We start from the raw sequence: 20338 nt of genomic DNA on the forward strand, positions 1-20338 counted from the left end.
CCTGCTCCTGTTGTCCTTTACTTCGGCTGGAGCAGCTGAAACACCGTTGCCACGTGTCGCTTTTGGGGCCTGTTTTATGTGTGGCCCATGTTTGGACTCTAACATAGTGTGTCGAAGAACAGCTGGAAAGAGAGAGGCCCTGTTCACCCCCCGCTTCGTCTGCCTCCTGTGGCAGCCACTGCTGCTGTGCATCAGAGGCAGTTCAGCAGGAGGAGGAATTCTTGACACATCTGGATTAGTTTGCAGAAGTATAGCTGTAAGCCAGATGTTTTTGCTGCTTTTTTTTTTCCCCTGTTAGTGATTGATGGCTTAGACTTCCTGAAAAAGGAGAACGCAGGTGCTCGGGACAGCATCCGGTATCTGGAGGCAGAATTTAAAAAGGGAAACAGGTGAGAGTGGGAGAGTGATGCGATTTGCCCTTGCTTTTGGAATGGCTGTATTTTGGGGTGCAAGAAAATGTGAGTGGTGGGAGCAGCCTGTGCATCCCTCGGAGCAGAGCGAGGAGTGGGACAAGGGAAAGCCAGGCCTCAGGAATGCACTTGGCGAGAGGGCAGGTGGTGAAGTAACAGATTTGGCAGCTGGTTCTCCAGATGCGCTTGTAGTTGCTGCTCGGCCATGAAATGTAGCTGCTTCTGAGGAATGGAGGGAGTTGCATCTCTTTATCAGCGTATAAAACTGAGCAGTACCTCTTACTGATGCACCGGGAGGGCTGGAAGAGCTGTACTGCCCAGGTTAGCTGGGCAGAAGGACAAAAAACTGTGCTTATGTGAAGATAAACTGCATCGTCAAGGCCTGTGTCCGGGCTGGTGAGCTTTGAAACACTTGTGGTATTGTGAACTGCACACAGCGATGGCGATGAGACGGGGGAGGCGACCTAAGGGACTGCACAGGGGATTCCTTTGGGTGTTATTTTGGTTGATAAAAAGCAGCAAAAGGCTCCTGCAGCACCTGGTGGACCTGCTCTAGAGCGTTGACTTCAGCCTGTGTGACGGTTTTCGTGTGAGCTCAGTGACTCTGGTCTTTCCTTAGGTACATTCGTTGCCAGAAAGATGTTGGGAAGAGCTTTGAGAGGCATAAATTGAAGAGACAAGATTTAGATGCCTGGTAAGATTACAGCATCTGGAGATGTCTGAGCCTGATTCCCAGCAGGCAGGTGGCTTTGGGGAGAGGTGTTAGCACTGGGACCCATCATGCAGCTTGCTTGATTTGGTGCTCTATGTAAGTCTAAAATTCCCTAGAGAGAGCGTTAGGGCGTCCATCTGCGCATCTCGCATAGCGCTGAACGCTTGGTGCTAAGAAGGGTCTTGGAAAAGCCCTCAACAGGCAACAGAGAAGCAGTCCTGCTTTCCGCGTGTCCTCCTGAGCATAAATGAAACTCTTTGCACGAACAAGTGGGCTTCCCTCTGACTTTCCCCTGTGTTTCTCTTTCCTTGCATCTGCCTGGCAGGAATCTCTATAAAATACTGGACAGCTGCAAACAACTGACAGTGTCCCAAGGAAGCGGAGAGGACGACACCACAGGAATGGTCACCATCATCACGGGCTTTCAGCTGGAGGACCCAAGCACGTTCTCGGCACCCATGCAGGTCAGTAGCTCGTCGGCTGGCTGAGCTGAGCCTTTCTGCTTCCGAGCAAGATTAAAATCTGGTTGATTGGCAAGAGATTTTTTTTTTTTTTTTTTTTTCCTAAAATATTTGCTGCCTTGGGTAATAGCTGTCCTAGATTTCCCAAATTTAGTTTACAAGTCGTGGTTCCTATTTCCTTGAAGGCCCCTTGATTTGTCGCGCTTTTGGGGTGCGAGGTGTCCTGGGGGAGGTAGGAGAAGGAATGTGCGGGCCTCTCGTGCCAGAGCAACTTTAGCACGAAGGAGAACGGGGCTTTTTAGCCATGACAAACTCTGCCTGAGGATCTCCAGGTTGTGAAGGGCAGTCCTCTTGACAGGGCAAGAAAAAAATAACCTGCTTTGTCTCTGCTTGCTTGCAGTCTGCCATCCAGGCAGCCGCCAATGCCAGCGTAGAAATAAAAAATGTTCTGGAGTTCTACAAGCAGTGGAAAGAGATGGGCTGATGTTCAGAAAGGCATCGGGTTGGTGTACCTTTCTCTCCCCCTCTCGGAACGTGCAGCGTCTGAACGAAGGAAACAAAAATCCGGACGACACTTAGACACGAAGAAGCAGCAGCAGCAACAACAATAACAAAAAATATCTACCAAAAAAAAAAAAAAATCCAATTTGGGCACGCACACAGACACCCTCCACCTGTATCCCGACCAGACGGCTGTACATCTCCGACGGCGCCAACTGCTCTGAGAAGAGAGAGGCACCTCGGCATGGCCGAGGCAGAGCTCTGCCCTTCTCCCAGTCGGCAGAGATGGGCGAGAGACGGGCAGTCATTCATTCCCCCCTCATTCCTCCCCAAAGCTTGCTTGGTCATCTGAAACGGGCAGGCGGCTTCGAAAGCGTGGACTTGACTTAAATGAAACCAAACCAGCGCAGCAGAAATGGAGCCCTCCTAGCTTGGGAAAGAAGATCCAAAGAGTGTTTAGCTCTTGTTTGGCAATCTGGTGACAGGAAAGCAGATAGGGGTCTTTTTGGTTGTGTTTTTTTTCCCCCCCCTCCTTTGAATTAATTATTTTTCAAGGTTTTTTTTTTCCTTTTAATTCTTAGGTTTTATATATATAAATAATATAAAAAAAAAAAAAAAAAAAAAAAGAAAAAGTGGAGTTCCTTTGGGGTTCTGGATACTCTTCCAATGTCAGAGAGAAAAGGAAACAATTATGCTATTTAAAAGGGGGGGAAAGCTCTTAATATAATTTTTTTTTTTCTTTGAACAAGCATATTTATTTCCTTTCCCTGTCCCCCATGGAGCGGGCTCAGTGCAAAGGGATGTTGGCCTGCAAGGAGAGAGCAGTCCGAAGGGCCCCGATGGGCTCGGTGCACATCCTTGCTCTCCTTACAAGCTGCATGCTTCATGAGCAACAAGACGTTGGCCGGGCTGCTTGAGAGAGGCGAAAAGGACTCTGTTCCTCCTTCCCCAGTCCCTCCGCTTCTTTGCTTCCAGCGTTAGACCTTGGAGAAAAGGAGCGGAATCCAGCAGAGCTGCTGGAAGAGAGAGAAGAGCCGTGTGGGATTTAAACGCCGATCAGGTTCAACCACTTGGCTCGAGCGCTGTCACCCCGGGATGGAGCAGACATCTCCGAAGGACCCAATGCCTCTTCTTCTTCCCCCCCCCTTTTTCCTTTTTTTTTTTTTTTCTTTTTCTCTTCTAAATCTTGCAATGAGGTGTGGAGGAGGATCTCAAAGCCATTATCTCTTCTGCTGGTTGTTCCGACACACCACTGCTGCTATGCCGTGCTAGAGAGGGTGGCAGAACTCGAGCGTTTGTATCCCCCCTCCTCACATCCCTCCAGGGCAGGCAAAGGCGGCGCAGTGGCTGCCGCTGCCCAGGGCTGAGCTCGCAAACCGTTCAGTGCTTTCAGCATCCCCAAAAAGAAGGGATGATGCTACCTGGACGGATGCTGGAAGAGCTAATTCCCCGTGTGACCTGCGAGGGACCTTTCAGACCTCCATCCTGACAGCATCTCAAGCAACCTGTGTCTGACGTCCCGTCACACGCTGATGCTTGGAAATGAAGAAACGGGTTGCTCCCAGGACAGCAGAGCGGTGGGAGATAGGCTGAACGGCCTCGTAGTTCATCTGTGTCGATGTACTCAAGAAACAGATGTCTCCATCCACATGAACTAACAGCAGCTATGCAAGTAAAAACCACTAGTCTTCTATGTTTGCGTGTTTTTTCACATGGGCCAGCCAGAAGCTGCTACAAAAGGGGCATAATATGGAAAGACAAGTAAGCTACTCCAATCTGTGCAGACTTCCTAGCATGATGCATTGTACTGGAGTGGCAGGATGTTCCTTGTTTTCAGGTAAAAACTAAAAAAAAAACAACCAGCACAAGTCCCAGAGGATTCATTTATATTCCAATTTCAGTTCCTTTGCAGCATGCAGCCTTGTAGCACAGCAGAGAGACGTGCCGAGCTTTAAGTTACAGCTGGAGCTGGCCCTGCGAGGTCCGTACCTTGTGGTCGGGAGGGCAGGTGGAGGGGATAGAGCGGCAGGGTTTCCCTACAGGTTTTTCCTTTTGCAGCTTCTCCTGAAACTCGCGGTGCTTTTCTAGGCTAAGCCAAGGAAACAACGTAAGCAGAACAGCAGGTCAAAGACTCTGGCTCATCTTGGGTGTTCTTAGATGTTCTAAGATGGGCTGTGAAGTTTGTCAGTCACTCTTTCCTCCAGTGCTACCCGTGTTTTTATTTGAAGCCATTTGTTTGTCCGACTCATTCGTTTTGTTTGATGGGGCGAGAAAAGAAAAGAGAATCACCTTGTGGGACTTGTCCTTCGGTGTCTGACCCAGAGCAGCGTGGCGAGGTGGGGAGCAGAGTCGCCTCCCCTTCTGTCCTTCCGTTGACTTGCAGAGCGCTGCTCAGTTATGCTGAAACGCGCTCCGCGTTCAGTGGAAGCCTGGCTCAGTGGGATGGATAGCTGGTGGACTGTGCTTTGCTTTTTTTTTTTTTTTTTCCCTGCTGCTTAAGAAAACCATCCACCCCCTTACTGCAAAGCACATCAGAAGGGGCTGCAGTCTGCAGCTCCCTTCTGGAGGTCTGCTCGAGCTGAAGCCTGGCTGTGTTTGCAGTCCCGAGAGGCCTAATTGTCATTCCCTTCCGGCTGCGTAGTGCGAAGCGCGCACTTGGGGTTGGTGAAGAAAAGAGCGTTGCTTGGCTGAAAGCAAAATAGCGAGGAGCTGGAGGCATTCCTCAGCTTTGCTCTGGGCCAGGTATTCCCTTGGCCACAGCTGGCTCTTGAGCGGAGAAAAGAGCAATGCAAATAAAGCAGCAACCAAAAGGGAACGCCTGTCGCACCGATGACGAGCGGCTCGGTTCCTGTAGCTCCCCAGGCTGCCGCTGGCGCGGGGTGAGAGCTGGGAGCCCAGCGCTGCGGGGTCAGGGCAGCAGGCGAGGGTAGCGCAAGGGGTCGCAGTGCAGAAGGTGGGCTAAGACGGCCCGTCCCTGTCCTGAACCAGCCTGCTGGCTTGTTTGGGCTGGATACAGAAGGCAGTTTAAGAGCAAAAGTAAATAAACTTGACATTTCTGGAACAAGACGTCATTGCTGAGCTGCCGTGAGCCCATTTCGGGGCCACACGGCAAAATCAGAGGGCTTCTTTCTCAAAGGCAGCAAGGCTGTTGCCTTGCTTTCCTCATAGCCATCCCTTAGTAACTGCCCCGGTCTCCTGAGGTGGTGTTTTAATATAACCCTGAAGTTTTGCACACCTGGAGAGGAGGAAAAGGGCCTAGCCCTCCAACAGGGAATCTTAACTGCCCAGTGGCATCTTTCAGTACATCACACATCATGCCTTTTAAAAAAGGCACCTGAAAGATCCCTGTGCCACCCTGCTTCCTCTCCAGAACACGCGACTACGGTTGAGGACCTGATGAATTTTTGGTTTTTTGGATGTACGTCCCCAGTCAGAGATACCCGAAGCTGAAAAAGTGGGAGACTTCAAAGCTCCGGAACAGCGTAGCTGCCAAGTGGCCTCGGGGAAGATGGCAAGCTGTGTCCTGCGGCAAGTGTTGCCTTCTAATGGAGGCTCAACTTGACGTCTTTAAGATTGGGGTAAAGGAGGACACTCCTTAGCCCCCATCCCAGCACTCGTGATGAGTTGGAGTCTCCTCCCTGGGTGTAAATTGGTACTGGTCTGCTACGTCCGAGGGCCTGTCCCAGTTTGCCCCACAGGGGATTTGGTGCAATGCTTCCAAATCCCACCCGAGAAGCCAAAAGCAGGAGGCCGGTTTCCCTGGCCTGTTGTGTTGGTTGCCGACGCTAAGCCGTTCTCCAGGGCTAAAAGAAACTTGAAGGTCGGTGGGGAGGCTCCGTGTGTCCTGGCTTCCCGCTCTGCCCGTGGCTCCCGACCGCTGGCGCTGGGGTTTCCCAAGAGCTTGCCACGGCGTATTCGTGCCAGCCGCGAACCGGCTCGCCAAGCTAGCGTCATGCAACGCCTGAGCCATCTGAAAGCCAGCTCTAGTCCGCTGCTCATCCATATGGTGCTATTTCTGTACCCGCTCAAAGCCAGTCCCGTAACGCCCACTGTGCTGGGAAGGCGAGCAAAAAGAAAACCAATCTTGTGGGCTGAAAGCATTGCTTTTAATGTGTTTTTATGTGTTTCTTGGGTTTGATTTTTTTCTTTTCCTTACCACCATGTTGAGCTCTCGGAAGTTTATGGGGTGACCCCGAGCTGGGAGAGCCCAGGTTTGCGGTGGCTGAGGCTCGCTGGGTTTCCCGGGGCGGCAGCGCGGGGGCCAGGGGCTGTCCCCGGGCCAGGGGCTGTCCCCGGGCCGTGGCTGGTGGACACGGGCACTGGCGCTTGCTGGACTTCGCTCAGTGGCTTCGCGGGCTGCGCCAAGCGACTCTTCCTTCTCCCATCCTTGCTCGGCTCGACGCCACCTGCGCTGCCTTGGATTTTCGCTTGCATCTTAGATGTTTTTTTGTTTTTTTTTTTTCCCTTCTTGATGTCTAGCAGAGCTAGCCAGTCTGGCTGGGGCAGAAAATGAGGTGGGGAAAACGGGGCACCCGTGACAACGGAGAAGGGCAGGAGGGTCGGCACACCGGTCCTGCCTCCGGCTGCTGGCAGGGAGAGGGCTGTTGCTTGGTTTGAGGCGAGGGACAATCACCTCTTCCCTCCCTCCTCCTTTTGTAGCACAAAAAAAGCCCAGCCTGTGGATTTGTGCTTCGATAGCTCTCGCTGGGGGCCCGCTGTTGGACCCCGGCTGGGACGAGGAGGAGCGCGGGGGCTCTCACGGCATGTGTCTTGACTGTGATCTGAACACATCGACTAGCTTAATAAAATACGAGATGTTTGTACCTCTTCTTCTGTGGTGATTCCAGCCCAGCCCGCGTTTCTCCTACGCAGCCCCAGAGCCGCGTACGTTTTTGAGACGCGAATCCACCCTCAAGCCTGCACTTTGCTGACCAAACTTTCTGCTTTTCAGAAAAAAAAAACCAAACAGCTTTGCCATTCCCAACCCCTTTGAATGTTTTTTGACTCGGGTGAAGGAAGGCATAACCTTGGTTAGCTTCGGATTTGATAGGATGAGATGTAGGTGGGTCCCTTCCTTATCCCTGTACCAGCAATAGTTTCTCCTTTGTTCCTTTGCTCGCCGCCTTTGTGGTTCGGGGCGAGTTCGTCCTCGTGCCGGGACTCCGCGTGTTGCTGCCCACGAGAGCACCCCCAACCCCAGCAACCTTGTGATCGGCGAAAATAACCGCAGTTTATCGGGCGCCTTCTCCGCTTGGATTTAAAACGGGTTGGAAAAGTGTACGTTTTTTAAAATTCGTAATTTTTAAGTGTTAATTCGAGGTGCCTTTAAGGGGCTTGGTTTCAGGGGCAGAGCTGGGCAGCCCCCTCGCAGCCAGGCGCTCTGAGGGTCCACGCCAGGCACCAGTGACCAGGGAATTTGGGGGGCCGTGTTTTATGGGGGGGGGAAAGGAACAAAAAATCTTCCATTCCCTGTATTCATTCACACCAAAGCTCCTTTATTTGCTCTGCTAGTGGAAAGCATGGCCACCAATATAATTTACTCTCCCTCTCCAGTTCTTTGGAGGCTGCCAGCAGCGGGAAGGTCGGAGAGGGAGGTTGCGAAAAGGCGAATCCGCCTTTCAGTCCCCGGTGGGAGAATAAGCCATGGGCGACTTCTTCCCGCGGGGCGAGACGTGCCCTGCGTCCCAACGCCGCTGCCTGCGGTGGCACAAAAGGGACCTGTCACTGCCGGCTCTGGCCCCTCCGAAGGGGCTGGAAACGCCTCTTCCAGCTCCAGAGGGCCGTGCCAAGGCGCTGCCCGGCGTTGGCGGCCTCGGCGGGGGCTGTGGATGTGCAACCTGCCCCGTTAACCGCCTCGGCGCCGCCCTTGTCGGGCGGCAGGTTGGTGCACGGGGTGCCCCGTCGCTGTGGGTCTGGCCCACGCCCCTCGCGCTGGAAGCGAACCGAGGGGTTTGCTCCTGCAAAATTGAAGCAGGACAAAGCCTGACGGCACCGAGCAGGAGCTGGGACGCCTGGTCCCGCTCGCTGGGGGGCCGAGTCCTTGGAAAGGCCCGGAGTCCCCCTCTCTCCAGCTCCGCTCACCGGCCATTCCCCTCCTTCTCTGTGCCTCCGCTTCCCGCTTCTCCCTGCACAGAGATGCGATTTCCCTGCCCCGAATAGGTCCCCGCCCGGGGTTCCCTGTGCTTCGCCTGGGTTATTTTGGAGGAGCTCTTCAGCACCAGGGCCTGCGTCCCTGCAGAGACAGAGCAGGTCCCGTTGCAGGCAGGCAAGGAGACCCCAAACCCTCCCACCCACCTCCTGGCAACGCCGACCAGAGAAACGCAGCTTCCCCTTGGCCGGGGCTGCCGGCGCACCAGAGCCCTGCGTGCGGATCAGCCCCGCGCCCGCGGCTCTTCCTACCGAGCGTGGTGGATTTGAGCCGCTCGTCCCGGGGCGCTGCGGCTCCCCGCGCTCTGCCCGGAACATGAGCGCTCCGGGGGTAAAGAAATCCCCAAAGACGGGGGCTTTGAAAGCGTCGATCCCGCTCCCAGTTCAACCCTCCACCTCCTGAACGGTGGCTGCATCCGACTGCGGCGTGGACGCCTCCGCTGGCGTTTGCTGCCATGGACGAAGCCTGAGCCACCTCCAGCCCTGCTTGTGCCAGCGGGACGCAGCCAGGTCAGTTGGGGAGGTTTTCCCAAACTTGTTTTTCCACTTCTTTTCTCCATCTCTCTCCAGCTCCCAGATCCCGTCTGCAGCGCTCGTGGAACCCCGTGGTGTAACCCGGGGCGGGCTGTGGGTCCCTGCGTTGGTACCTGGCACCCGGCTCCTCCATCACCCGCCCCGGCTCTCCCAGCTGAAGGGCTCGTTGGCAAGTAAAGTCTGATGCCCAGAGCCGCTTTCCAGTAGCCCCTCCACCGAGGGAGGTGCACGTGCCCCTCTGGCAGCACGCGGGGGGCAAACCCCCCCGTGCGCACTCGGGGTCTTGCATCCAGGGGGGATTTTGGGGGGATCTGAGCCAAAGCAGGCGGCGAGGCCGTGGCGGGGCAGGCGGCGTTTCCAGCACAAAGCTCCCTTTGAGCCCCCGCAGAGGCCCCGGCTGCGCCGGAGCTGCCGGGGAGGGACCCTTTGGCCGCTTTCCACCGCCACAGCCCAGGACGGCGGCCGGGGAGCAGGGCGGCGAGCGGCCGTGGCGGGGCCGAGACCCCCGGCCCGCGGTGGCGAGGAGGGGGCTCCGCAGGGCGGCTGGAGGAGGGGACGCCCAGCACGGCATCGCCCACCGGCGCTCCTCGCTGGCTCCGCTCCTGCTCCGCGCAGGGGGCTGGGACGCTTTTGGGTTGGTTTTGGCTTTTTTTTTTTTTTTTCCTTTTTTCTCCCGCCTTTCTAAACCACCGGGTGAGTTTTGGGCTGGGGGGGGTGGTGGGGACACTCAGGACTCCCCTCGTGCTGCTCTCCCTGTGCCGTGCCTCAGTTTCCCCCACTGGGGCAACACTTTCCCAGCCACCCAGTTCGATGTCCTGCTTCATCCCAGCCCCTCCGTAACACAACCTCGGGGGGCTTGCAGGGCGTCCACGGGGCTTTTCCCCCTCCACGGTGGCCTGGTCCTAAGCCTGCGTCCACCGGCGACGTCCCCAGAGCTGGGAAACGGGGTCGGGAGCCTCCGCGGGGCAGGGGGCGAGGGCAGGGTCTTTGCTGCAGCCCCTCCGACGGCTGCCAGCCCTCACCCACGGCCCCATCGCGCTCGGCCCGTCCTGGGGGGCCTGATCCTGCTTAGACACCCCCACTGCGGCTCTGCGGAGGAGCCAAGCGGGGAGCAGGCTTCCCCGAGCGCATCCCTGGAAAAAGCCACCGACGGGAGGCGAGAGCCAAGGGGGGGGCGGCCGTCCCGGCTCCTGCGGCCCCATCCCCGTCACCCAGCGGGCTCCGTCCCGTCTCTGCAGGACATGGGCTGCGGCCCGGAGCCCCACCGCCTCTAGCCCTGCGCGCCTCGGCCCCGCCATGCTGACGATAAAGCTGCCGCAGATCTTCAGGGTCCATCAGGTGCCTCGGGTAGGTGTGGCTGGGCGACGGTGGGGCTCTGCCCCCAGCTTTCTCCCCCCCCCAAATCCCTCATCCAAGGCAGAAAAATCACCTGGGCTCCCCGCCCAACTGTGAGATGCTCCCAGCCCATCCTGCCTCAGTTTCCCCAGAGGCCAGAGCAGCTCGCTGGGGCTGCCCCGCTCCCCCCAGTCTGTCCCTGTCCCCTGACCAGCCCCGCTGTCCCCACAGATCTTCTGGGAGGATGGGATCATGTCGGGGTACCGGCACCCCAAGAGCTCAGCCCTTGACTGCGTCCTCAGCTCCTTCCAGATGACTAACGAGACAGTCAACATCTGGACACACTTCCTCCCGACCTGGTGGGGCTGGGGACGGGCAGAGATGGGGACGGGAACAGGAATGGCGATGGGGATATGGGATAGAGGAATGGGGATGGGGACAAGGCTGGGAATGACGAAAGGATGGAGATTGGAATGGGGAGAGAGGTGTGGAACGGCGACAGGGATGGGGAAAAGCTTGGGGATGAGGACGGGATGGGGATGAAGGGATGGGGATGGGGACAAGGATTGGGACGGAGATGAAAGGATGGGGATGGGGATGGGGGCAGAGGTGTGGAACGGGGACAGGGATGGGGAAAAGCTTGGGGATGAGGACGGGATGGGGATGGGGACAAGGATTGGGATGGGGATGAAAGGATGGGGATGGGGATAGGGACAAGGATTGGGATGGGGAACGAAATGATGGATATGAGGATGGGGAAAAGGATGGGGATGAAAGGATGGGGATGGGGACAAGGCTGGGGATGACGAAAGGATGGAGATTGGAATGGGGGCAGAGGTGTGGAATGGGGACAGGGATGGGGAAAAGCTTGGGGATGGGGATGGAGATGGGGACAAGGATTGGGATGGGGACGAAATGATGGAGATGAGGATGGGGAAAAGGATGGGGATGAAAGGATGGAGATGGGGATGAAAGGATGGAGATGGGGATAGGGATGGGGACGGGGACGGGGATAGGGATGGGGACGGGGACAAGGATTGGGATGGGGATGAAATGATGGAGATGAGGATGGGGAAAAGGATGGGGATGAAAGGATGGAGATGGGGATGAAAGGATGGAGATGGGGATAGGGATGGGGACAGGGACGGGGACAAGGATTGGGATGGGGATGAAATGATGGAGATGAGGATGGGGAAAAGGATGGGGATGAAAGGATGGAGATGGGGCCGGGGACAGGGATGGGGCTGACCCCAGTACGTGCTGTGCCCCCAGGTATTTCGTGTGGCGCTTCCTGGTGCTCTCATCCTCCCTGGACCTGTGCCGGGAGCCCTACCACTGGCCCCTGCTCATCTACCTGCTGCTCGTCTGCCTCTACCCCTTCGCCTCCAGCTGCGCCCACACCTTCAGCTCCATGTCGGCGCGCGCCCGCCATATCTGCTACTTCTGCGACTATGGAGCCCTCAGCCTCTACAGCCTGGGTGAGCCGCTGCAGAGAGGGACCGGCCCAGGGCTGGGGCTGGGGCCGGGGCCGGGGAGCCGCTGGCCCCATGATGCTGCACTTCTCTTGCAGGCTGTGCGTTTGCCTATGGTGCCTACGCGATGCCAGACCACTGGGTCAGCGGCGGTTTGCACAATTACTTCGTCCCCGCGGCTGCTTTTAACTCCTTTGTCTGCACCGGCCTCTCCTGCTACTCCCGGTGAGTTCTGGGTAAAGGCGCCAGCGCTGCAGCTGGATGGAAACCGGGGCTGGAGGTTTCCTCCTCCTCCTCCTCCTCCTCCTCCTCGGCTTTGGGGTCCTGCAGTGTCTCTGGGGGGGTTCCCCTGCTCGGGCAGTGGGTCTGACCCAAAGCCAAGGTGCTTGCAGGGTCCTCGCTGTGGGGGCTGACAGGGGTCCGCGCCCCCCTCCCCGTTCCCCCTTCACAGCTTCCCTGAGCTGGAGCGTCCCCGGCTGAGCAAGGTGCTGCGGACGGCGGCTTTCGTGTACCCCTTCCTCTACGACAACATCCCGCTCTTCTACCGGGTGAGTGGGGTCTCCTGGGGCAGGGGCCACCGCCGTGGGGGTCCCAGTGTGGTGACCCCCCCCCCCCCCCCCCCCCCCCATCGCTCACCCACCTCCCCGCAGCTCCTCTTCTGCTCCTGGAGCAACTGCGCCTGGACCGAGGCTGTGGCCGGGTACTGCTACCACCTCCTCTTCGCGCTGCTCACCGGCTTCCTCTTCGCGTCCCACCTGCCCGAGCGCCTGGCGCCCGGCCGCTTCGACTACATCGGTGAGCAGCAGCCCCCCCAGTGCCTCCCAGTGCCTCCCAGTGCCGCGGCTCCGGTCCCCTGCCCCCTGCAAGCAACCCCTCGCAGCAGGAGCTGGCCGAGGAGTCCCAGCACTCGGGGTGACGTTGGGCTTTCACCCCGGGCAGGACACAGCCACCAGCTCTTCCACATCTGCGCCGTGCTGGGCACCCACTTCCAGCTGGAGGCCATCCTCTGCGACGTGCGCTCGCGCCGGGCCTGGCTGCGGGGCCGCCTGCCCGCCCCGGGGCTCCCCGGCACCTTTGGCACCGCCGGCCTGGCCCTTTTGGGCAACGCCGCCATCATTGGCGCCTTCACCGCTGCCTTGCCCCGGGCGCCTGGCAGCTCTGCCAGCACCCCGCCGAGGCTGGGCGCTGCAGGGACCCGTGACGCTGCGGGGTGAGTGGCCGGGCTGCGGGGGCTGTGGGGACCCCGGCGTCCTGGCACCCCCAGAGCTTCCCCCCGCCCAAGCGTGGGGAGGAGAGGGCTCGGGGCTCGGACGCCTGGGTCCCGCTGTTGGCTGCCTTGGGGTGCCATGGGATGGCATCCCCACCCTGCCCTGGTCCCTCTGCAGCCAGCCAAGCTGCTCCCCGCCCCGTGCCTCAGTTTCCCTGTCTTGTAAACATGGCTAATCGTACTCACCTCCGCCGGGAGGGCTCTGTAGCGCACTTACGCTGCACCTAACCCATGTAGCAGCCTTGCGCAGAGGCGCCCGGCCTCCGCCCCTGGGGCGTGGGACCCCAAATCCACCGCACCGGCCCCTTTCCCAGCAGGTTCAGTGCAGGAACCCCGGGGACCCGTGTCTGTCTGTCTGTCTGTCTGTCTGTGTGCGTGTGCGTAGCCAGGCTTGTCGCAGCCCAGCAAGGCACAGCTCCAACCCAGCGTGCGCGGCCCCGCTGCAGCACGGCCGCTGCTCGGTGGCGGGAGCCTGGGGGAGCCGAGGGCTGCGGGGACGGGGCTGGGGCCGAGCCGAGGGGTTTGGGGTCGAGGTGAGGGTGCAGAGGGGTGGCAAAGGCCGGGCGTGGTGGGAGCGGGGAGCGCGGGCCAGGGCGTCCTAGCCGTGGGAGCTCAGGAGCCAGGGCTGGACCGGAGATGACTTTGGGGCAGGGGACGTAGGTCGCCCCGGGCGGGGATCCAGCAGCAACGTCGCAGGTGGTTTGGGGGGGGGGGATAGGAGAGACGGAGCCCAGCAGCCCCCAGGACGAGGTGCGCACACGCGTGTGTGTGCGTGTGTGCGTGTGTGTGTGTGTGCGCGCAGGAAGGGCCGGGATGCCATGGCTGCGGCCGGGCAGGGCGCCATGCGCGGGACGCGGGTCCCAATCTCCCCTCGCTTCCCCTCCTTCAGGAAAGGGTGGTTGGCTAAGGAAACCCCGCCGCCGGGAAGGGCGCAGGGCTCCACGGCGCAGCCCCGCTGCCCCCCGTAACCCCGCGCTTGGGAGAAGCAGCTTTAAATTAAACTGGAATAACGGTGGTGCGAGCGCCAGGCTCATCCTTGCCAGGGACAGGCGCCGGCCGGTGATGGACACGGCTCTGCCCTGGAGCCTTTGGGTGTTGGGAGAGGGAGGAAGAGGCCGGGGGTCTTCAGCCTCGTGGGGACGGCGTGGGGCGCTTCTGCTGCGGTCTCACGCCCGTCCCGCACCCTCAGACTGGGAAGGAGCTGGTTCCACCATTTATGCATTTATTTCTTTCCACAGTTAAGAGAAAGGGGTGCGAAAGGAGGGCTGCTGGGGGGAGGGCGGTGCGAGGAGCTCAGCCCCCGCACCCGCGGGGCCGCGGCACGGCGGCGGGCGCTAGACGGTGCCGTAGAAGCGCCGGTACGCCTCCTGGAAGCCGATGTGGTCGGCCAGCTCATCGCAGTCGGGGTTGAGCTCGCACACCTCGCGCTTGGCCTCCAGCGGGTTCCGCACGGCGCCGTAGACGCTGCTGGGGACAATGAGGGACGCAGGGGATGGTGGAGGGTCCCCGGCCCCGGCGGGGGCTGGAGGGTCCTGGGGAAGGGCCCAGCCAGCGCGGCCCCTCCCGAAAGCGGGGTTTTGTTGTCTGTGCTGGATGGGGACCGTGTGCCCCCCGCGGTGTCACTGGGGGGGACGCGGTCCCCGGCACAACGGGGTCAAGCGCTACCTGTCATAGACGTAATGCCGCCTGTGTCTCCGCACCACCTCGGCGCTGGCGCGTTTGGAGACGAAGGCTGCGGGGACGGCAGGGGGTCAGGGAGAGCCGGGGGCCCCCGTCCCCGGGGCGGCAGGGCCGAATCCGGCCGCGGACACTCACCTTCGGAGCTGGGCGAGTCGTCGGCGCTGATGGAGCTGTCGGCAGCTGCGAGGGACGGCGCGGAGCGGTGGGGGCAGCCGGGGGGCTCGGGGGGAGCCCGCGCAGGCTGCGCCTTCGCCCTGCTCCTCCTTTTGGGGCTCCCATCCCACCACCCCCCGCTCCAACCCCGCACCCGGACCCCCCCAGCCCGGCAAAGGGGTCCTGCGCCGGTCCCCTGCTCCCCGGTCCCCTGCTCCCGCCCTGCCGCCTCCGCCCCGAGGCTCAGCAAATCTCCCGCCCAGCCCCTTCGCCCCCTTCCCAGCCTGGGTCCCCCCCATCCCCGCCACCCCCGGACACCCCGTACCTCTGCGGCAGAGGCCGAGGGCGAGGAGGGCCAGGAGGGTCAGCGGGATGAAGGCCTTCATGGTGCCTCTCCGCGCGGGCGCTGCGCTCGGTGCGGCCCCCCGGTCCCCGAGCGGCTTTATAGGGTGCCGCCACCGCCATCGAGGAGGGGCCCCGCGGCCCTGCCAGGGCTATTTCCAGCGCATCCGCCGGGGCCGGGAGCCGCCAGCGCAGGCAGCAATTGTGGTTTGGGGTGAACTCGGTTCCCCCGTGACCGGCCAGAGCCCGCAGGGAGGGAACCGCAGCCCCAGGCCAGCGGAGGTTTGCTGGTGGGCCCAACCCTGCCAGCCTGGCAGCACCCAGGCCCCCAGCCCGTCACTGGGACGGGAGATGGGGCACTGGTGGGGCGCCTCGCTGCGCTCCCCAGCGCCTGACTGGTCTGTCCCAGTTCCCACCGCTGGATCCCAGCGGGGTTGCTGGTGTGCGAGGAGAGTTCCCTGCCAAAACCCGTGGGGTTTTCCTCTCCGCACGGGGCCTCGTTGGCCAATTTTTGCCTCGGGGACCAGCGCGTGCTCCTTCCCCGGCATCGTCACCACAGCCCCTTGCCGCGAGCGGGAGGAGCGGGCGAGCGGAGGCAGCTCTCCCCTGCCACATCCCGCGGGCAGACGCCGCGCCTGTTCCCGAGAAACAGGAGCTCAGAGAGAGGCCCAGCACCTCTTCAACCCCCAAAACGGGGCTTGGCAAGAGCGAAAAATTGTGCTGCTGGTGTGGTTCAGGCACGGAGCAGAGGCGGAGGGGAGCGGAGCTGCTGAAGCAGCGTCTCCCGTTCATCCCTCCTTTCCCTTCCTCCTCTCCCCAAGACCCCAGCGGCGCTCGGGCTGCTCACCCACCTCCCCAGTTTGCTCCGAGCAGCGGGAGCTGCCGGGGCCGCCCGGGGCGACATTCCTCTTTGGGATCCTGACCGCTTTCCAGACTTTCAGCTCCTATAAATCCCAGCCCTGTCTTGAAAAGCGGAACCGGAGGCTTTGGGGCGGAGGAGGAGAGAAATGCTGAAGCCAGAGCCTTTGTCAAACAAACCCATAAACTACAGAGTGCGCGGGCCAAGCGCACGCAGCGGGAGCCAAGACCGGGGGAACAACAGCTCCAATTTATTTAGATTATAATGCAGCGAGGGAAGGCTTGTTTACGACAGAAGGAAAATATGCCTAAGTCAGTCGATCGCAGGCTCTGGCTGCCTCTAATTGAAAAGAGAGGCTTGTGCTTGGTGGCAATTGCCACCGTTGTTCCCAGAGTTTGTATTTCCCCACCACGCAGGGCACAGCCTCTCCTTGGAACGGCGCGCACCAACAGCCAAGGCGCACGACAGGCGAGGGGGGACGACGGGCGAGCGGAGAACCCGCTGCCCTTGGCAGATCGGGTGTCTGGCGGAAAGAGACTCACAACCAGGCCTCGCCGGGCTCGGCAGCTCCTCGTTATCTGCGTTATCCTCATTTTGAAGACACACCTCACTCGCAGGGCTTCACTAACGCCCCGGCGGGCAGACTCCCGCGATCCCCGCTTCCCTGGCTGCCAAACTTCCGATGAGACGGGAAAGAACAACCCCAGATGGGTAAAACCGAACCCGGTTCGGTTCCAGGAGTCAACACGGAGCTTTCACGGGGAAACGTTAAATCCCTTTCCTCCGAGCGCCCAAAGCCGAGGCAGGGCCGTGCCAACCTCCGCTCCCCTCCACACCCGCGAACGGCACGGCCCCGGGTCCCTCGCACGCGCGGCCCTCGGCGCGCTGGGAGGGCAGCAGGGCTGGAAAATAACCGAACCAAAAAAAAAAAAGAATAAATGGCAGCGAGGAACTTGGTGCGCTAAAGCAGCTGCTGCCACGTCTGTTCCGATGGGCCAATTGTTTAAAGACGCGGAGACTGAAAACTGCAAAAACGCGGCGGGAGTCCGATGCGGCTACGCTCCAGCTGCGCAAAATGCCACGGCGGCGTTTGCCCGACCGCGGGCTTCGTGTGCTACAGCTCCCCGGCTCCTCATTCCTGTGCGCAGCACAGCCTCGGTGCCGAAGGCACCAATTTTTCCTCTCACGCCCATCTAAAATACCTTCAAGGCCACAACTTTGGCTTTAGTAAGGTAGAATCGCGCCCGTCGCAGCGCTAAAGCAGCGTGCGAGCGTACAGACGCGCTCCGTAGGCTTCTCCTCCCTCTTGAGCTGAGCAGGGAATAGGAAACGGTCATCTACTTCCAAAGATCCCGATGTGTTCTTTTTTTATTTCTTCACAAACTTTGATCAAATTGTCCAAGTCCGGCAGATTTCAGTCCCGCTGCCGAGTTTCTTCTGGCCTGACGAGACGAAGGCGAGTTCGCGTGGTTTGCATACGCCACGCGCAGAGTCCCGCTTCCCAGCGCTTCCGAGGTGAGGGTCAACTCCCCCGGGAAACGCGCGGAGTCGCCCCGCGTCCTCACTGGGGCTCCCTGAACGTCACGATGAGTTCCCGCTGCTCTTTACTGATCGCCTGGAAGGAAAAACAACCACGGCTGAACTCGGCAAAGGGCTTTTCTCCACAGACGCCAGCGTTCAGGACGTAAAGCAGGCTGACGGAAAACACAGCGCCACGTACGCTGCCGTCCCCGGGACGTGGGGAACGCAACCCACCGATCCCCCAGGCTCACCCGCGGGAACATCCCACCCAGCGCACGGGGAAAAACACCCGCGACCGCCCGCGGAAACGCCCCGGCCTCCCAGGCCCGTCTCAGCAACGCTTGGCTCCTGGCGAGGCCATCGATAAGCAGAGGGCTTAAATATAGCGCAGCCGTTCGCTCGTCAAGCCACGGAACAGCGTTTCTTTCTGGCTGCTGCTGCAAAGAGAATGGGGTTTTATTTGTTTATTTTTTTATTTTTACCTGCCAGGCGTGTTTGCGAGCTTCTATCAGCTGCTGCAGCTCCGCGATCCTGTCCCTCCCCGCAAGCACGGACTCCGCTACCTTCCTGTTCTCTTCCTCCTTCTCCTTTAGGACTTTCCGCAGGTAGGACCTGTGCTTAAGGAGGTACGGCACCATCGCGCTGCGAACGTCCTCTTCCGGGATCCCGCTGGGACGCCTGGGAACAACTGGGACGTGAAGCAACCGTCTGACGCAGCGATTAGTCTCGCGCGCCTCAATTCGCTGCCGCAACGTATCGGCTCGCCGGCTCCAGCACCGACTCCGGCACTGGATGCTTGAGGACAGCTAGAACGTGCGTGGCTAACGGCCACCCCGCCGCGTAAGCCCCCTCACGTGAAGGAACGGGAGGAGTCCTTCCCAAAACTCTGCCGTTCGTTGAGGCCTGGGGGCAGGCAGGCTGTAATGAACTTCCCCAAAGACAGAAACAAGAAATGGCGACGATACTTTTGATTAAAAGACCCAGGCTGCCTTTAGGGCGAACAAAAGGCGGCGCGTACGACCTCCGGTGCCCGCTGAGTCCCTGAGCGAGGCATCCCAGCAAGAAGCGTCGACGGGAGCTCTGCTGTCACAGCAGCGGCTGTGGCTAAAACATGCCATCAGCCTTGCGAATTATTCAGAACGGAGTTTCCCTCCCCTCTGGTCTCGGCGGCACTAACCTCCTCCTTGCACGGAGGAAGCACAGACACGTGACCCAGAGAAGCATAGATAAACCTGATTTTTGGATGTTTTAGACGCAACGACGTCGCTGTTAAGGTACGCGAGGTTTAAAAAATTCCCTCGCAGCACAAGGCCTACAGGACACGTCTCCGTGACCAAAACATCACACGGGCACCGGCTTTCGCCCTTGAAGGAACGCGCGCCCCCGCACACGCGCTCCCCAGCCTGCCTCCCGCGGAGCGATCCGTACCACGCAGGCTCTTCCTGGTCCTTTGCCTCCTCCACGATCTTATCCAGCGAATTGAAGAGCACCTCCAGATTCCCTTCATCCTTTACCTCCTGGATCTCCTCCTGTGAAGGAAGGACACCACTGGGATTCAGCAGGACCCAAACTGAATGGACACGGGCTCGTGAGCCCTCGCTTTTCCCTGGGTGAAGGCTACATCCTGGGAATCGCCAGGTATCGAGTCCCCATCCCTGGGGTATTTAAAAGCCGGGTAGATGTGGCGCTTAGGGCCACGGTTTAGTGGTGGGCTTGGCAGCGCTGGATTAACGGCTGGACTTGATATTAAGGGTCTTTTCCAATCTAAATGGTTCTGTGATTCTACAGCTCTTTCTGGGGAATCCCAGAATGGTTGGGGTTGGAAGGGACCTTAAAGATCAGCTGGGTCCAGCCCCTGCCACGGGCAGGGACAGCTTCCACCGGACCGGGCTGCTCCAAGCCCCGTCCAGCCTGGCCTTGAGTATTTCCAGGGATGGGGCACCCACAGCTTCTCTGGGCGGCCTGCGCCAGTGCCTCAGCACCCTCAGAGTGAAGAATTTCCTCCTTTTATCTAATCTAAATCTCCCCTCTTTCAGTTTAAAGCCATTCCCCCGTCCTACCACTGCGTGCCCTTGTCGAAAGCCCCTCTCCAGCTTTCCTGCAGGCCCCTTCCGGCACTAAGGGCTGCTCTAAGGTCTCCCCGGAGCCTTCTCTTCCCCAGGCTGGACGACCCCGGGCCTGCCCTCCCGGGAGAGGCGCTCCAGCCCCCTGACCGTCTTCGTGGCCTCCTCTGGACTCGCTCCAACAGCTCCACATCCTTCTTATGTTGGGAAGAGAAGACAAAGAGGTCTGGAAGAACCTCTGGGGAGCAGCCTGAACTTTCTGGTTTTGCCGTTCAAGGAATGTATTTGCTACCCTTAATACCGACGCGTTCAGCGCTTTTACACCGAGGGCTCGAAGCCTCTGAGGGCGCGCGCATCCCCGAGCCCCTGCGGGCCCGCTTCCCCTGTCACCTTGATGGACGTCTGCAGCTGGGATATAAACTGATCGTAAATGCTCCTGGTCATCTCGGGCTGTAGTTTGTAGAAGCAGCGGTAGCAGTTCGCAAACCTCTGGTAGCTGCAAAACCGGAGGGGCAAGGGAGTCACTGACAGGGCCGGGGCCTCCTGGCGGCAGCGCCCGCCCTGGCGAGTCCCCGCTCCCGCCTCACCTCCCGGCTGCCACCAGCTTCTCCAGGAAGGTGTCCACCACAGTGGTGAAGACCTGGGCGCGGCCCGGGGCCGCCGGTACGGGTGAGCCGCCATCGCCGCCCGCCGCCGCCGCCTCCTCCTCAGGGCCGCTCCGCGCCGCCGCCATCTCCGGTCGCTCAACGGCCCCGCCGCCGCCGCCGCCGCCCATTGGCTGCCGCCACCGCCAAGCGCCGCTGCCATTGGTTGGTTGCGCGGGGGAGGCCCGCCCACGCGGACTGCGCATGCGGGGTGGGGCGCGCCCACCCCTCCCTGAG

General features: G+C 60.1%; 4 protein-coding genes across 7 annotated transcripts in view; 2 read left to right on the plus strand and 2 right to left on the minus strand.

Moving 5' to 3' along the window:
* SMG5 (SMG5 nonsense mediated mRNA decay factor) overlaps nt 1–2623 on the plus strand; it is a 28342-nt gene extending 25719 nt beyond the window's left edge. For all 3 annotated transcript variants that reach the window (XM_082333265.1, XM_082333266.1, XM_082333267.1), the window contains 4 exons: nt 299–389; nt 1030–1104; nt 1448–1586; nt 1984–2623. In XM_082333265.1, coding sequence (XP_082189391.1) covers nt 299–389; nt 1030–1104; nt 1448–1586; nt 1984–2067 — 389 coding nt within the window. In that variant the 3' untranslated portion in view covers nt 2068–2623. The remainder of the gene's footprint in view (nt 1–298; nt 390–1029; nt 1105–1447; nt 1587–1983) is intronic.
* Nucleotides 2624–8538: 5915 nt separating this feature from the next.
* Nucleotides 8539–13414, plus strand: PAQR6 (progestin and adipoQ receptor family member 6). Its single transcript, XM_082333108.1, has 8 exons — nt 8539–8938; nt 10004–10112; nt 10332–10459; nt 11373–11578; nt 11671–11797; nt 12024–12120; nt 12223–12367; nt 12512–13414. Exons 2-8 carry the CDS (start codon nt 10062–10064, stop codon nt 12784–12786), a joined length of 1029 nt encoding a protein of 342 aa, XP_082189234.1. The 5' UTR covers nt 8539–8938; nt 10004–10061; the 3' UTR covers nt 12787–13414.
* Nucleotides 13415–13544: 130 nt separating this feature from the next.
* On the minus strand, nt 13545–15058 carry BGLAP (bone gamma-carboxyglutamate protein; the record flags this gene model as incomplete). The annotated part of the gene is made up of 4 exons (XM_082332739.1): nt 13545–14444; nt 14505–14571; nt 14655–14699; nt 14998–15058. The coding sequence occupies 4 exons, from the start codon at nt 15056–15058 to the stop codon at nt 14174–14176; spliced, it is 444 nt and encodes a 147-aa protein (XP_082188865.1). The 3' UTR covers nt 13545–14173.
* Nucleotides 15059–15474: 416 nt separating this feature from the next.
* Nucleotides 15475–20328, minus strand: LOC309600654 (polyamine-modulated factor 1-like). 2 transcript variants are annotated; one of them, XM_082333117.1, is made up of 5 exons: nt 20045–20328; nt 19848–19953; nt 18823–18923; nt 17877–18072; nt 15475–17488 (listed from the first exon to the last, which is right to left on the minus strand). In XM_082333117.1, exons 1-5 carry the CDS (start codon nt 20305–20307, stop codon nt 17435–17437), a joined length of 720 nt encoding a protein of 239 aa, XP_082189243.1. In that variant the 5' UTR covers nt 20308–20328; the 3' UTR covers nt 15475–17434. The 2 variants fall into 2 exon arrangements, with proteins under 2 accessions (XP_082189243.1, XP_082189242.1); XM_082333116.1 differs by lacking the exons at nt 15475–17488; nt 17877–18072 and having other exon boundaries at nt 18100–18923.
* Between the last annotated feature and the right edge of the window lie 10 nt (nt 20329–20338).

The sequence above is a fragment of the Platalea leucorodia genome (genome assembly GCF_965183815.1).
Source record: "Platalea leucorodia genome assembly, chromosome: 24".
In the NCBI taxonomy this organism is placed as follows: domain Eukaryota; kingdom Metazoa; phylum Chordata; class Aves; order Pelecaniformes; family Threskiornithidae; genus Platalea; species Platalea leucorodia.